At 47.7% G+C, this 14,950-nt stretch overlaps 1 protein-coding gene across 1 annotated transcript; it reads right to left on the bottom strand.

Moving 5' to 3' along the window:
- Positions 1-8,718: 8,718 nt before the first annotated feature.
- Positions 8,719-9,480, bottom strand: LOC4342941 (putative lipid-transfer protein DIR1). Its single transcript, XM_015789861.3, has one exon. It carries the CDS (start codon positions 9,328-9,330, stop codon positions 9,016-9,018), a length of 315 nt encoding a protein of 104 aa, XP_015645347.1. The 5' UTR covers positions 9,331-9,480; the 3' UTR covers positions 8,719-9,015.
- Positions 9,481-14,950: the final 5,470 nt, after the last annotated feature.

The raw sequence follows: 14,950 nt of genomic DNA, 5'->3' as shown, positions 1-14,950 counted from the left end.
CAAATCCTTCCAAATCAAATTCCTCCGCAAAAGTCCATTTTGCCTCCCCCGGGGTCGATGGGCCGATTTTCTCTCGGCCCATCTTCCCCTCTCCCCCGGCCCTTTCCCCTCTCTCCCTGGCGCCCTCTCTCTCTCTCTCGCTCTCTCCCCCGGCGCGCTCCCGCTCTCTCTCTCCCCCTCTCCCTCCGCTCCGCCCCGCGCCGCGCGCGCGAGCGCGCGTCGCCGCGCCGAGTGCCCCTCCCTCGCGCGCCGCACGCACGCGCGAGAGCCGCGCCCTGCGCCTCTCCGCTCTGCCCGCGCGCGTGCGCGTGAGCCGCCCGCGCAGCCGCTTGGCCCCGCGAGCCAGCGCGCGTGCCCGAGCCGCGCCACTCCATCCGCCGCGCCTCCCGTTGCGAGCCGCGCGCGCGTGCCGGGGTGGCCGACCGCCCGGTCGCCGCCGCCGTCAGCCTCTGCACGCGCCTGTCGCCAGTGTCGCCGCTCCGCTCCAAACCGCCCCGCCGTCATCGCCGTCGTCATCGCCCGGCCCCGCCACTCCGCGCGCAAGCCGCCAAGGGACGGAGGCAGCATCCCTCCTCCCTCTGCCGCGTCGCCCCCGCTCACCTCCTCCTTTTTCCCGAATCGGCAAAGGGGCAAGCCCCCTTTCTCCCCCTCCTTTTCCCCTTTTTCTCCTCGCCGGCGTCATCCTCCCTGTCGCCGCTTTGGCCGCGACCGCCGAGCGCCAGCTCGCGCCCTTGACCGCGCAAGTCCGTTCCCAAACCGACATTGCCGCCCATTTAAACCCCAGCCTCCCCTTTCCCTTCCTCTTCCATTCGCCTCCGTGCCATTGCTGCCGCTCCCGTGCTCTGTCTCGCCTCCGCCGTCCATCGCCAAGCGCCGGGAGAGCCGGTGCGTTCGTGGACGCGGAAGGGGACTCCGGGCGCGCCCTCTTCTTCCTCTTCCTCGGCCCGAGGCCGGAGAGATCACTCCCGCGCCGTCGGCCTCTCGTCACCGCGCCCGTCCCGCACGGTAGTGCCTCCCTCCGTTCTTCCTCCTCGCTCCATCTCCCCACCCCCCCTTAGCTTTCGGTAGTAGCTCGAGTAGCCTCCCCGAAGTTAGCCGGCGCAGCCCCGACCGTTGCCGTCGCTCGCCGTGTGCTCGCCGCCGTCGCCGCCCGAGCTCGGAAGCACCGCTCGTCGCCGGCCTCGCTCGGCGTAGTTCCGCCCAATCCGACGCTAGCATCGGATTCCCGTAACCGCGTAGATGCTCTCGCCGCCGGGAATTAGCCCCTAGTGATCTCGTCGCCGTTTCCCCCTTCTCCCGCCGCCGGTTGCCGCCGCCGCAATCCGCCGCCGTCGAGCAACCCCCGGCAAATCCGACCCGTTGGTTCGTCTCCCCTCGTCACGTGCAACCGCCCGGTGTGCTCGCTTTTACCCGTATCGCCGTGGTTCGCTCCGTCGCTCGCCGCTGTCGACCGCCGTCCGTTCCGGCCGGCGTCGTCGTCTACCTCCCGCCGGCCTGCGTGGCAGCCACGTAGGTGCCACGTCGGCGCCAGCTCAGCCTAGACCGGGTCGAGACGACCCCGGTCAGTCCCTCCCCGTGCGCGCGTTCCACCGCGAGCCGTGAGGCTGAGCGTGGGCCCGCCGTACCTGCGTCCATCGCGAACCGCGTGCGTACACCACGTCCATCCTCCACCCTAGCGCCGCGCCGCGTGCTCCCTCCGCACGGTGAGCCGAGCCGCTGACAAGCAGGTCCCACCCGGGACCGCGCGTGGTGCGCCCGGTCCACCGGACTCTCTCTCCTTCCTCCGCGCGCGCTCGTCTTGGGCCGCCTTGGGCCACCTTCTTGGGCCGGCCGGCCCGTTAAGCTCGGCCAAGCCGCCCTTTCTCTCGGGCCGCGCCCTAGCCGCCCGAGGAAAGTCTATATTCCCTCCCTCTCCCTTTTTCTTTTCTTTTCTTTTCCAAAAATGATTTAATTAAATCCTTTTCCTTTAGACCAAAAATTCAATAATCTTAGAAATTCAATATCTTCCCCACCGTAAATCCGTTTGACTCCATTCAACTTCCAAAATTCCCCAAATCTCGAGATCTATCTAATGGCACGCTTAGAGGTCATTAATAGGGCTTTACTTTTCGCCGTTTGTTGAGTTGTCCCGTTTCGCGTGTAGTTCCGGAGCCCGAAGACCCACAGTGCGAGGATTTCGAGGATCAAGCTCCAGATCTCGAGCAAGGCAAGCCACCTTTGAACATCTTGAGCCTATATTTGAAATTTAATTATATTGCTTGCAAAATATTATGCATTGATAGGATCGCACTTAATCTGTTGTCCCGTCTGCAAGGCAGATTGGCGGATCTGCCTAATTTGTTGCATTTGATCCTTCCTTTGTTAATTGTTATACCATGTCCCCTTGTAACCACCCAGTTGCGCCTCGATATTCGTGCACTCTGTGCGAGTATCGACGGTCGTCTTCAAAACTTAAAATCTGAAAAACAACTTGGGTAAAACTTGGGTTTTACAAAAGACTTAGAAAACCCGACACCTGGGTCGGTGCTTGCGAACTAAATGAACTTCTAAAACCGCGGACCGGGGAACGTACCGGGTGTACGGTTTTCCCGCTCCCGCACTTAAGGACCGATTCCTTGGAATTTCATCCGAACATAGGACAAGTACGACCACATGGGTGGAATGGGACACCCCTGGCTGAGTAACTAGCTTATCAGGGGAGCCATGATGCCGAGGGACATGTGGATTCGCCGGGGTGGTGTCGGAGAGGACCCCCCTGGGCTTCCTGGCACAGTATGGTCTGGGACCTAACCTGTTGTTGGTCTGGGACCCCTCTCGTCGGCATATGGTAAGCCTGTGTCGGCTTTGGAAATGCCTTGTCATGAAAGCTTGGAGGTCTCCCGACGTGGCTGATCCCCACGGGCTGGGTGATCCGGGTTAGTAATGTCGTGTGGGTAAAGTGTACCCCTCTGCAGAGGTTAACAAACTGTTCGAACAGCCATGCCCACGGTCATGGGCGGATGTGAGGTGATTCCTAGCGTAGTTTTGTTTGACAACTGCTTGTGAAATTACTGTTGTGAAAAGGGGTTCGATGTTTGAAAAATCAGCAGCTGACGGGATCAGCTAGGCCCGGGTGGCCGTTTGAAAAGTTGTTGGCCTGGGTGGCCGTTTGAAAAGCTGTTGGCCGGGTGCCAACCTTGTTTTAAGATCTAAAGATTGATACATTGCACATACTCCGACCGGTCGGGACGCACTATCTCAACCGTGTCGTTTGAGAAGCACTCACCTAGATGTTTTTAGAAAAGAGTTCAAATAAAATCAATTACGAAAACAACAGCCTTTCCTTGAAGCCTGCATTAAACACTTATTTCCCCTGGCTTGCTGAGTACTCCCGTACTCACCCTTGCTCTATATAAATATCCCCCCAGTTGCTGATGAAGATGAAGCAGATCCTGCTGATGAGGAGTTTTTCCAGGAGCAAGCCGGTTACGATGAGTTTTAGGGTTTCGGCCTAGTTCCCAAGTCGCGCCTGTGTTGTTTGGTCCAAGTCCTGGCTTCCGTTTCCCTTATGTAATGCAGTTGTGAGCTCGGGATCTGTCCGCAGCCCAACATGACTGTACCTCTACTCTATAATAAAGAGACCTCTGTTGCTGTGATAATCCGTCTTCCTGTGATACCAGTACTGTTTCCTGGGACTGGTATCGATCAACAGGTTAATTTGGAGCGTCAAGGGCTAGTTCCGGTCGGTACTAGTTCGGGGCGTGACACAACAGCTTCAGTATATGTGGCTGGCTCAAGAGAAATCTCCACCTGTTCAGCACAACTAAAAGCATAATAAACCATATCACATTCCTCAATAAGGCAGACTGGAGCTCCACAACTCCTCTTTGTTCTGCGATGTGCAATAGGTTCATCTTGTGGCTGCAAAACAAGAGGTGAGTGCTGAATAATATCATTAACATCATTACCAACAATTTCAGTTTCCTGATCATCCACGTGCTCCACCTGCACGCTAACATATTGCTGCTCCTCATCAGAACCACCTGGTATGATATCTGTGGGCAAGCTATCATTAAACATAACAGATTCATTGAAAACAACACTCCTGCTCATGAAGGTCTTATTAGTTTCAGGATTCCATAATTTATATCCTTTTACTCCTGAACCATAACCAAGAAACAGACACTTAATAGCTCTAGGCTCTAATTTTCCATTATCAACGTGAGCATAAGCAGTACATCCAAAAACTCTCAATTGTGAATAATCAGCAGGCATACCAGACCATACCTCAATGGGAGTTTTCTTATTAAGTGGGATAGAAGGCGACCTGTTGATCAAGTAGCAGGCGGTGTTAGCAGCCTCTGCCCAAAAACGCTTGTTCATGCGAGCGTTGGACAGCATACAATGAGCCTTGGAGATGATGGTTCTGTTCATGCGCTCAGCCACACCATTCTGCTGTGGAGTGTACGGGATGGTGTGATGCCTAACGATGCCTTCCTTCCTGCAATAATCATCAAAAGCATCCGAACAGAATTCACCACCATTGTCAGTGCGAAGTACTTTTACCTCCTTTTCAGTTTGCCTTTCTATCATGACTTTCCACTCTTTAAAAGCAGCAAATGTATCATCTTTATGTTTCAGGAAATAAGGCCACACTTTTCTAGAGTAATCATCAATAATGGTAAGCATATAACGAGCACCACCAAGAGAGGGCTTACGAGAAGGCCCCCACAAATCAGCATGTACATAATCAAGTATACCTTTAGTGCGATGAACTGAGGTATTGAATTTTACCCTCTTGTGCTTACCAAAAACACAGTGCTCACAGAACTTCATGTTACCCTGAGTGCAGCCATCCAACAGGTTCCTCTTCATCAATTCTGCTATACCACGTTCACTCATATGTCCAAGACGCATATGCCACAGGTTAGTCTTACTAGGTTCATCTTTAGAAACAGCAGCAGCGGTAACAGAACCATGTAATGTACTTCCTCTAAGGACATATAAGTTTACAGAATTCATATCACCAATCATATAAACGAGAGAACCTTTCGATACCTTTACAACTCCACCTGAACCGGAGTATTTGTATCCTTCTACATCAAGTGTGCTGAGAGAGATGAGATTTCTTGCCATCCCTGGTATGTGTCTCACATCTTTCAGCGTGCGTGTCATGCCATCATGTGTCTTGATCTGTAAGGAGCCAATGCCCACAATCTCACGTGGGTTATCATCTCCCATGCGCACAACATCTCCATTCTGCACAGACTTGTAAGAACTAAACCAATCTCTGTTAATGCAGATATGAAACGAATATGCAGTATCAAGAATCCATTCATCATGACTAGCAACACAACCAGCAAAAACGACAAGACAATCTCCTGAATCAGAGTATTCAGCACTAGTAACAACAGAGGCCTTACCATCAGATTTCCTTTTCTCCTTATCCTGCACCTTCCAACATTCTTCAATGAAGTGATTTTTCTTTTTGCAATACTTACAGAACTTTTTACCTCTGGACTTGGAACGGCCTCTACTCTGGCTCTTGTCACGATCATTGCTGTCGTTGTAGGTTTTCTGCTCAAATCTGCCTCTGACCTGCAATGCTTCGCCCTTAGAGGACGACGCATCAGACTGAACCATATCTTTCATCTTTTCCCTGTTTTGGAGCGCCTCATAAACTTCCGCTAGGGTTAGTTCATCACGGCTTAAAAGTATGGTGTCACGAAAATTTGCATATGAACTAGGCAGTGAGTATAACAGTAAAAGACCTAAATCTTCATCATCAAACTGTACCTCTATCGACACTAGGTCGGCAACGATCTCCTTGAAGACCGATATGTGGTTCAACACAGAACCACTCTCCTACAACTTGTGCGAGAACAACTTCATCTTGATATGCATCTTACTGGTTAGATCTTTAGACATGCAGATCGATTCCAGTTTGAGCCAAAGTTCTGCAGCAATCTTTTCCTGCAACACTTCTTGCAAAATATCATTAGATAGATGAAGTTGGATCAGCGATAGAGCCTTACGATCTTTCCGCTTCTCCTCAGCGGTCCATTCAGTCGATTTCTTCTTCCCGAAGCTTTCTAGCGCCTCATCAAGATCCGAAGTTTGCGCCAGAACAACCCGCATCTTGACTTGCCACAGCAAGAATCTCGTCTTGTAGTCTAGCAGCGGTAGATCATACTTCATCGACGCCATCGCGAAACCCTAATGTGGGAACAAGCTCTGATACCACTTGTTGTGAAACGATAAGCGAACAAATGATAAAGAACAATAGATCAATCACAGAAGACACGAGATTTAACGTGGAAAACCCTCCCAAAACAGGAGAGAGAAAAAACCACGAGCGTCAGCCAGCAAAATATCTTCACTATATCTGAGGTGAGATTACATCGCCGCACGGCGGCATACAAGAGGCATATATATGGTGGAACCCTAAAAGAGATGACGATAGCCTTTATTAAATGCAAATGAATTTGGATCACAACTCAACATGCTCGATAGTCTACACCACGGCTTCCTCGCGAGTTGCAACCTCGCGGATTGGTGGCGGATCGGTGGCAAGCTTTGGTGGCAACTCGTGGCGGCGCAGTGATTTCTTCGATGAGGATCCATGGTGGTGGCGGCAGCTGGCTGGCATCCTTGGCGAGGAGTCGAACACGGCAGAGACACAGCAAGCCTATGCTGGGCTGCCCCTGCTCCATATGTTCTGGGCCGTGCTTGTGCTGGCCCGGCATGAACAGGCCCATCGGGCAAATGGGCCATGCCGGCACGGCCCAAGTCCCAGCTCTCGACTGAAAAAGGAAACGGTCTGTCATTGTCCCTAGTCACTGACACCTCCCTCCATCCCTAGTCACTTCAACGGATTTTCAGCCACCACGGACAATGCGATTTAGGTAATTTTCCAACCAAGCTAAAAACATTATCCTCGCTTCATTCACATTCAGCGGACCGTCTAGTGACCATCGGACTTCTAATCAGTAGACTTATGTTATAAAAGATATAGCGGAACGATGACTAACCTTCTTAATTATTTTAAACATTAATCATCCAACACATATTAGATGATGACACAGAAACACACTGTTGAAGATATATATGTGATAGCTTCGCTCTATTTATATACATTAGAGAAAAAATAGTTGTATTCAGTTTACGTTGCTTGATTCTTCTTCCCTCTACATCATATCTTCAAAAAAATTCACTTATTAAGAAAAACAGTCGTCATCCATTAATGATTTGATATGTCTTCACCTTGGCAAAGCAGAAGCCCTATAGCGTCATGAACTCATGATCATTTTAGGTACCTTAGGTACGACACTCTTTGTCACGCGTGTGGATTTTCGCACATGTGCGTTGTGTAGAGGGGCGGAGAAACATCTTCCGAGTCTTCGTTTTTTTTAACAAAAGATAGATTTGATGGTCTAAATAATAGGTCCACCTATTTTAGTGAAAATATGTGTACAAATATTTTTACATAAAAATCTAAAATAATGGGTACATTATATAGTATAAGATAATGATGTAAACTATATTTTATATATTAGAAACTAATTTATTTACTTCTATTTCTATTTTTAAAGAGTTATATGTTGATAATTCAATATTTGCAAAGTAACTATTATTTAAAAATTATTATCACTAAAAGTAATGATAATTGTCGTCTCAACTATATACATGGAAAAATAAAAATTAAAGATGTTTTTACCGGTACTTTGGTACGTCATCCGTGTACGAGTCAGTTTTTAAGTTCGTTCGCTTTTGAAAATCCATATCCGTATTTGAGTCGGTTTTTAAGTTCATTCGTTTTTGAAAATACAGTAAGAGTCGTATAAGAAATTCTTTTAAAAAAACTCGCATGCTAACTTGAGACGATCAGACTCATAACTGCTCATAATTTTCTAAAAAAAATATATCCAACGGTTTATATATTGGACCCACCGATTTAAATGAAAATTTAGGGATAGATGTTTTGTTTTTTTCTCTGATTTTCTACTATTTTCTCTAATTACTAGATTGTCACATGGCGACTTAAAAGCGTTTTGAGAAATTTTAATGGACTTTTAGTATATAATAGATAAGATTGTTCTCCAAATATAGCCTACCATTTGCTTATAGTTTTAACTGCGCCATTATTATTATTAGTAGTTCCTTTGGAATGCTGGATTTCAAAAACATAGGAATAGGCCGAAAAATGCATGATTGGAATGCCATGTGTTAAAACTTTTAAGAATTTAATACACAAAAATTTGAATGTGTTGAGCTATATAGGATTGCAATTAATTCAAAGGAATTTGCTCACCTCCAAGACTATGTTCCAGACATGCAAATTAGAGCTATATAGGATTGCAATTAATTCAAAGGAATTTGCTCACCTCCAAGACTATGTTCCAGACATGCAAATTAGAAAAAATTCCTAAGGATTTGATTCCTTCAAAATTCCTATGAAAATCCTTCAATCAAAAGGAGCCCAAAGATTAGGATTATGCACCAGACGAGTAACGGAGCAGGGTACAAATTAATCCGTTAGAGATTCATAATGCGAGACCCTTTAATTACTAAAATCCATGAAAACCGACGATACATAATTTGCAAATCAAAATATGAATCCCATGCAAACCGATCGAATAGTAAGCTGATATCCAACAAGCTCAAAAACAAGCAGGCCTCAAAGAAAGGAAAACGAAAACACAGTGAGGGAGCTCGCGCAACGATGCCGCGCGCGTTGGATTATAGAAAAACCCCAAGTATATTAGGCATGCGATCAATGCAACAAGCACTATTAACCGGCCAACCACACACACATGACAACACTCTCACAGACAAACATACACATTCCACACAAGCATAAGACAAGAACATACAGTTGTCATACAGCTAGGCTATCCCTGTAGCAGTTCTAGCCATTTTATGCTATTAATTTTCTATATCAAACGCAAGCTAGGAGTAGGAGGCACACATATTACGTACGTTATGTCCTTTGTTGCAGTGCCTGCAAATCTTGGCAGTAAAACAGTAGCAAACTTATTAGCAGTTAGCCGGCATGGTGAGGCCACACTTGGCTGGCAGCTGCATGGCGCGGTTGGGGTCGATGTTGTAGATGCTGAGCCACGGCGAGTTCTTGTAGGAGCAGAGGCAGTTAAGGTCGGCGTGCGACAGCGCCGAGCAGCAGCCCGCCGACGGGTTCGTCGTCGGGTTCGACGTCGCCGCCGCCGCCGGCTGGCACTTCATGAACTCGTCGTTGCTCATGTTGCACACGGCGCGGGCCGGCGCCGGCGCCACGGCCAGCAGCGCCGCCGCGACGGCCACCACGAGGACAGCCAGCGCCACCGCCTTCGCCATTGCCGTCGGCTGCTGGAGAGGTGAGGAGCTGGATCGAGCTAGCTAGTGACTATAGGTGATTGGTACCTGGTGGAGCTAGCTAGCTGGTGGCTATCTCTAGTGAGTATGAAATGGCTGGATGCTTTGTCCGTGACCGGGGGATGGGTTTTTATAGGGGCGTGTTCGGATGGGAGATTTTGGGTTGAAACCTGGAAAGTCTGTGGTTTTTCACAATGGGTCCTTCGGTTGGGTTTCAGTTGCAACTATCTTATTACGGGATCGAACTGTGCCCTACAGTTTGCAAATTATTGGTTCTTGGGAGAAGTCAACAAGGTGATGGATTATATTTGGCATGCTAAACAGTTTTGTCGCCAGCCTTGGCGAGGACAAATATAGCAATCAGCACTCGTTCATATTTGGGCAGGGTTTTTTTTTTTTTCTGATGCAGTAGTCCCTCTGTTCCATATTAACTACCTCCATTTCATATTATAAGATTTTCTAACATTATCTACATTCATATATATGTTAATGAATCTGGACATATATGTGTGCCTAGATTCATTAACATCTATATGAATATGGGCAATGCTAGAAAGTCTTATAGTAGTATTAATTTCTATATTATAAATTGTTTTGTACTATATTTTATCAAGTTCAAGTTTCTTTAATTCAGACCTAGTAGTTAAGAAGAACGTAGCAACGTTTACAACACTTAGTTATATTCATTACAATTGAAAATTGTGATGGATCATCTTAAGCTGAACATTGAATATCTATGACCAGATAATTTTTTTAAAAAAAAAACCTCAATTAATTTGATGCCAGCATGTACGCATGGTTAGTTAAATAACTACTCTCTCCGTTTAAAAAAAAACAGCAACCTAATAATACATTATACACAACTAAATACTACCAATCTGGACCGTGAGCAACATGCAATATCAGGAGAACTCATGCGCTGAAATGCGCTAGCTCTATATATCCGTCCAATTGATCTGCAGTTTAATTAGCTGGAATAGATGCAGAGAAGTATATAGGGGAGGCAAGGTTGGGCAGCCCGTGAAGATCCCTTGTTGGGTAGCGCTAGCAGCAGGCACGCATACAGCAGCGCGCGATCATATCGTCGTCGCTGCGTACATGTCAGCGCGGCGCGCGCGGTAGATCGCTCGATCGATCATCCCGGTCCCGGCCAACAAACACACACGCCAGCAGGTTCACGGGCGCGCGCGACGACGACGCGACGAGAGACGAACGCGCGCGACCAAACTCCGGCCGGGCCCCGCGCGCGCCTACCGGAGAACTTGTGGCCGGGAGGGTTTCCCGGGATTCACTGACGCGCGTGTGTGCTGCTCCATCCATGGATAGCACCGCAGCTATAGCCGGTACGTATAGTAGCTACCCCGGGGCCGGCAGGCCGGCCTATCGGAGACTGATCATCGAGATCGATTCCTAATCCTATGGCGAATTGGCGATGCATGGATATCATATTTCTCCCAGATAGGACGATGTTTACCTAGCTAGATCCATGACAGTATGACACTAATTTGTTGATATATATGGAATGAGCCCTCCTCGTGCTTGGAGTCGTACATATGGTCCTGTTTACGCCAAATTCAACTTGCTGTTGTATATACATACTACTTCATACATTATATAATAATATAATAATCTTTCGCTATAAATGTAAACAAGTGTTTATTTAGATTTATAACATGCTATGCTATATTTTTAAAATGAATGGTGTAGTCATCTTTCTGTTATTGAGGATGTACCATGAGCATGTCCTTTTCTTTTTTACCCTGTTCGTTTTTTTAGTACTCCCTCCATCCCTAATATAAGACGCGGTCAAAATTGGCACGGTCTCCAAAACTAATCTTTTACTTATAATTTCTCATATACTATAAGTTTTGTAGCAGTTCTTGAGGGGAGGAGATACCATATCGTAGCTGTCCATTCCAATCAATCCAATGGCCTGGGAAGGCTCGGTACCTGCTGGTACCACATCGTCTGCAAGAGTAGGTACCAAATGCTGTTGATGGTGGGAGGGCAAGGTTGTACTTTCGCATGAAGTTAGCAAGTTAGAGCAAAGTGTTGTCTATCCACCTCCTCAAATCGAGTGAAAGCTGTAGGGGTAAGGAAAACACGGCGACGATCTTGATGCGGCCGATGCGGTGGCCTCCCGGGCGGCGATGACCTCGAGGGAGGTGGGCCGGTGGGGAACGCTGACAACTTTGGTGTTCCCTCCCTCCTCCTAGTTCGCCTCCTCTCAGCTCTCTCTCTCTCTCTCTCTCTCTCTCGCAGGCCGTCTTCCCTTCCACTGTCTCTCACGCTCTCACGCACGCAGTCTCCACTTCAGCGCTTCTCCAGGTTCTCCCCTACATCGCTAATACGCTGCTGCAGCCGCAGTTCAGACCGAGCTGAGCCATGTCGCCTCCTTTTACTCTCTGGAAACCTCCAAAGTCAGCCATCTACCATTGCCGTGGCAGTTGTCCAGTTATGCAGTGAAGAGGAGGGGGACGTGGCTCAGCATCCATCAGTTACAAAGCCAATTAAGTCCAGCAGCAGCAGCGAGCTCAGTGCCATCTCCCATTTGGGGTCTTATGCTTATTAGCTTCATCATAAAACAGTTAGTCTATTAAGCAAAAGTTTATCTAATCAGTACCTTAATAATATGTACCAAAAAGTATAGATAATTGAAACATATTATTTTGTCAAGAACTCCAGATGTTGGGTTTCTCCCATCCAGATTTTTCAACAAAGATGAATTTGTTAGGTTGTGCAGCAGCTATTTGCATAATCGCATAGATCAGGTTAGCTTTTGCTCAAATACTGACCAAAGCGTATGAACCTTTTCACATTAAGGATTTGTAAGATCTTGTACCATCTCACATCCTTTTCTTTTTCGCTATAACTGAAATGTTGGACCCTAATGTCAGACTTGTCTTCCTCCTTATGCTTATCACCATTGAAGACGTACAAGACTAGGTGCCCAAACGTCCAAACATTATCACCACAATGAAGGATCCATAAACTTTCCTTTTTCCTCCCCGACTTCATGCGAGCCCTCCTTTACATTTTTTTACTTACTATTTCTTTTCTTCATCCTTTTCCATTCCACTAGCCTAATCGTCGGCAAGCTCTAATCATCGTTGTCTCTCCTACTCTCCTATTCGCCGCCACCAGATTATCCCCTTAGAGATGTAGGCGACACTTGAACCTACCGCGTGCGCGCCGCGCGCCTGCTCTCATCCATTCCCGTCCTGACGAGGCCCCAAAGCTGGATCGCAGCTTTGTTTGCAGCCATGGCGTGAGCGGTGTGCTTCAGCGCTTCAGGCATCGGCACTTGGCAGGGTGGAGCGGAGCCACGGACTGGGACGGAATTGTTTGGGACGGCTGGACAGCACGATGCGGAGGTAGAAGAAGATGGAGGCGATGTCAGGTGTAGGAGCGGAGGGGTAGAAACACGCTATTCCAATCATACCCTTTTTGAATCGATGGATAGATGGAGTCGATACCTAGCAGTACCTAGTACCTGGTGGTACCTTTTTAAGGATAGTAAAAATCCTCTAATTAAAAAGCCCAGCATATATCCTCCTTCAAATTAAACGTACAAATCATCGCAACTCCAAACATTTTCAGATGGCACGAGGCTCTTTTTTTAATGTAGGTGAAAATTTACTGCCTTAGCACTGGCTAGGAATACATGTAGGCTGGGTTAAACTCCATTATCTGATAGTGTGGACTGTGGAGTGCTACATTTGTCTGTTGACTGACGTTTAGAAGTATGCACCTCGCTCCAGCCCCCACTAGCCCAGACCCTTGCGCGCATCCTGAAGCAAGCATCAGAAACGGTTCTGGGAATCAACTGACAGAACCACTATTTGTCAGTCAACTGACAAATAGCAAAACCATATCTAATAAAGCTAGGAATACACGGCCCAAAATAAAAGGTGAAAACAGACGATTAACAAAAAAAGAAGTAAAAGCTTGAGCAAAGAAGATGTTAGGCATAAGGAATACACAGGGTGTGTTTGATTGTTCGCGTCTCTAACCTGATCTAACTCTCTCGTCCAAGTTTAACCTGAATTAATTAGGAGATACACATACAACTATTTGGTTATTTGTATTATCTAGAATGGCTAGCATAAGATTTTATTTTGTTGCTCGCACAGACATAATGTTTGAAAGATATTTTGTTTGGTTAATTTGTGGTGTAGATCAATTTAATTGTGGTTACCAGCTGGGTGAGATTAAAATTTCAGCTTTCACCGAACGGTCGATTTGCACATTTATCACATACATGGAATAATTTCCCTACATAAATTTTGTACAGATATTTTTTACCGCAAAGTAGCGAGAAAAAAATAAAACACATAAAGGAGAGAATCAGTTATGGTCGACGAGCATTGCCACCACTAACGCCGTCGGGACGGCCAAATCCGGCGACTACGAGCTGAAGGATGCCGGTTCTGACAGCAGCGAGCTTGTGGACACCGGATCCGGTGATTCGGCGGCTGAAAAAGCAGATAGTGGTGGAGTTTGATGGGAGAAGAAGGACGGCAATGGCATCGATGGTGAAAAATCAAAGCATAAGCATAGTGGAGGAGCGAAGGTAGCTGCATATATTACAAAAACAATTTTCTCACACAAGCCCTCTTCTAACCTATAGGCAGGCCGATAGGCCATAACATCGTACACCTACGATAATGTTGGACAGGGAGGGGGACAAGACCCGTATATAAAAAGGAGGGCTGCTAGAGAGCGGGATACCGTCCGAACAGGATACTTTATGGAGGCTAACGTCATCTCACGTATCTGCTTCCTCCACGTAAGTCTAGCATCATCCCAACCTCACTCCACAAGCTCACATTCCCCATGCCTTAAGCTAGCGCCCCGTGTCGGCGTAGGCAACGATGTTTGTCGCGGCAGCAGTAGAAAGGTATGAAGGCTAAGTCGAGAGGAAGGGATAAGAGGAGAGGAAGCGTTGGTGCTTGATACTTGATACCTTGCATGTACCAGCCCTGGTACATAGGGTACCAACTCTGATACATGTGGGTATCAGTCATCATACCACAGGTACTAGCCCAAATACCTACGGGTACCGGGTCTAATACCTGAGTATCAGCTGTGATACCACAAGTGCCAAGCATGGTACGTACATGCGAGGACAGGTCTGATACTTGGGTATCAGGCGTGATACCACAAGCACCAAGCATGGTGTAGAAGATACATCGCACGACTTACCTGCACACACTCCGGCAAGGAGCATGATGGCTCACCATCACGTCGCTACCAATGGAAGCTTCATTGGTCGCACCCCTCCATCACCATTGACAACGTGCCTCGAAGGAGGAGGCTGAGGAACCCACATCGGTCAACGTCCTTCCCGACAGTCTCCCTTCTTCCTGGTTGCCCCCTTCCGTCATGGGAGCTAGATCCATTGGGTGTCGTCATGCCTCGAAAGCATGAGACGAAGTACTAGGAGGCCACGAGACTAGTTCCACCCACTGTCCTTGTTGTCGACGTGCACTCAAGCCGGATCCAGTACCGAGGAGAGCTTAGGCCTCTAGATATCCATTTTTGGGGGACCTGCTCCACCGCCACCATGCCTACATGGAGAAGCTCTTTGCAGAGAGGAGGA

The sequence above is a fragment of the Oryza sativa genome, chromosome 7 (genome assembly GCF_034140825.1).
Source record: "Oryza sativa Japonica Group chromosome 7, ASM3414082v1".
NCBI classification, from domain to species: domain Eukaryota; kingdom Viridiplantae; phylum Streptophyta; class Magnoliopsida; order Poales; family Poaceae; genus Oryza; species Oryza sativa.
This window is presented reverse-complemented; position numbering and strand designations above follow the sequence as displayed.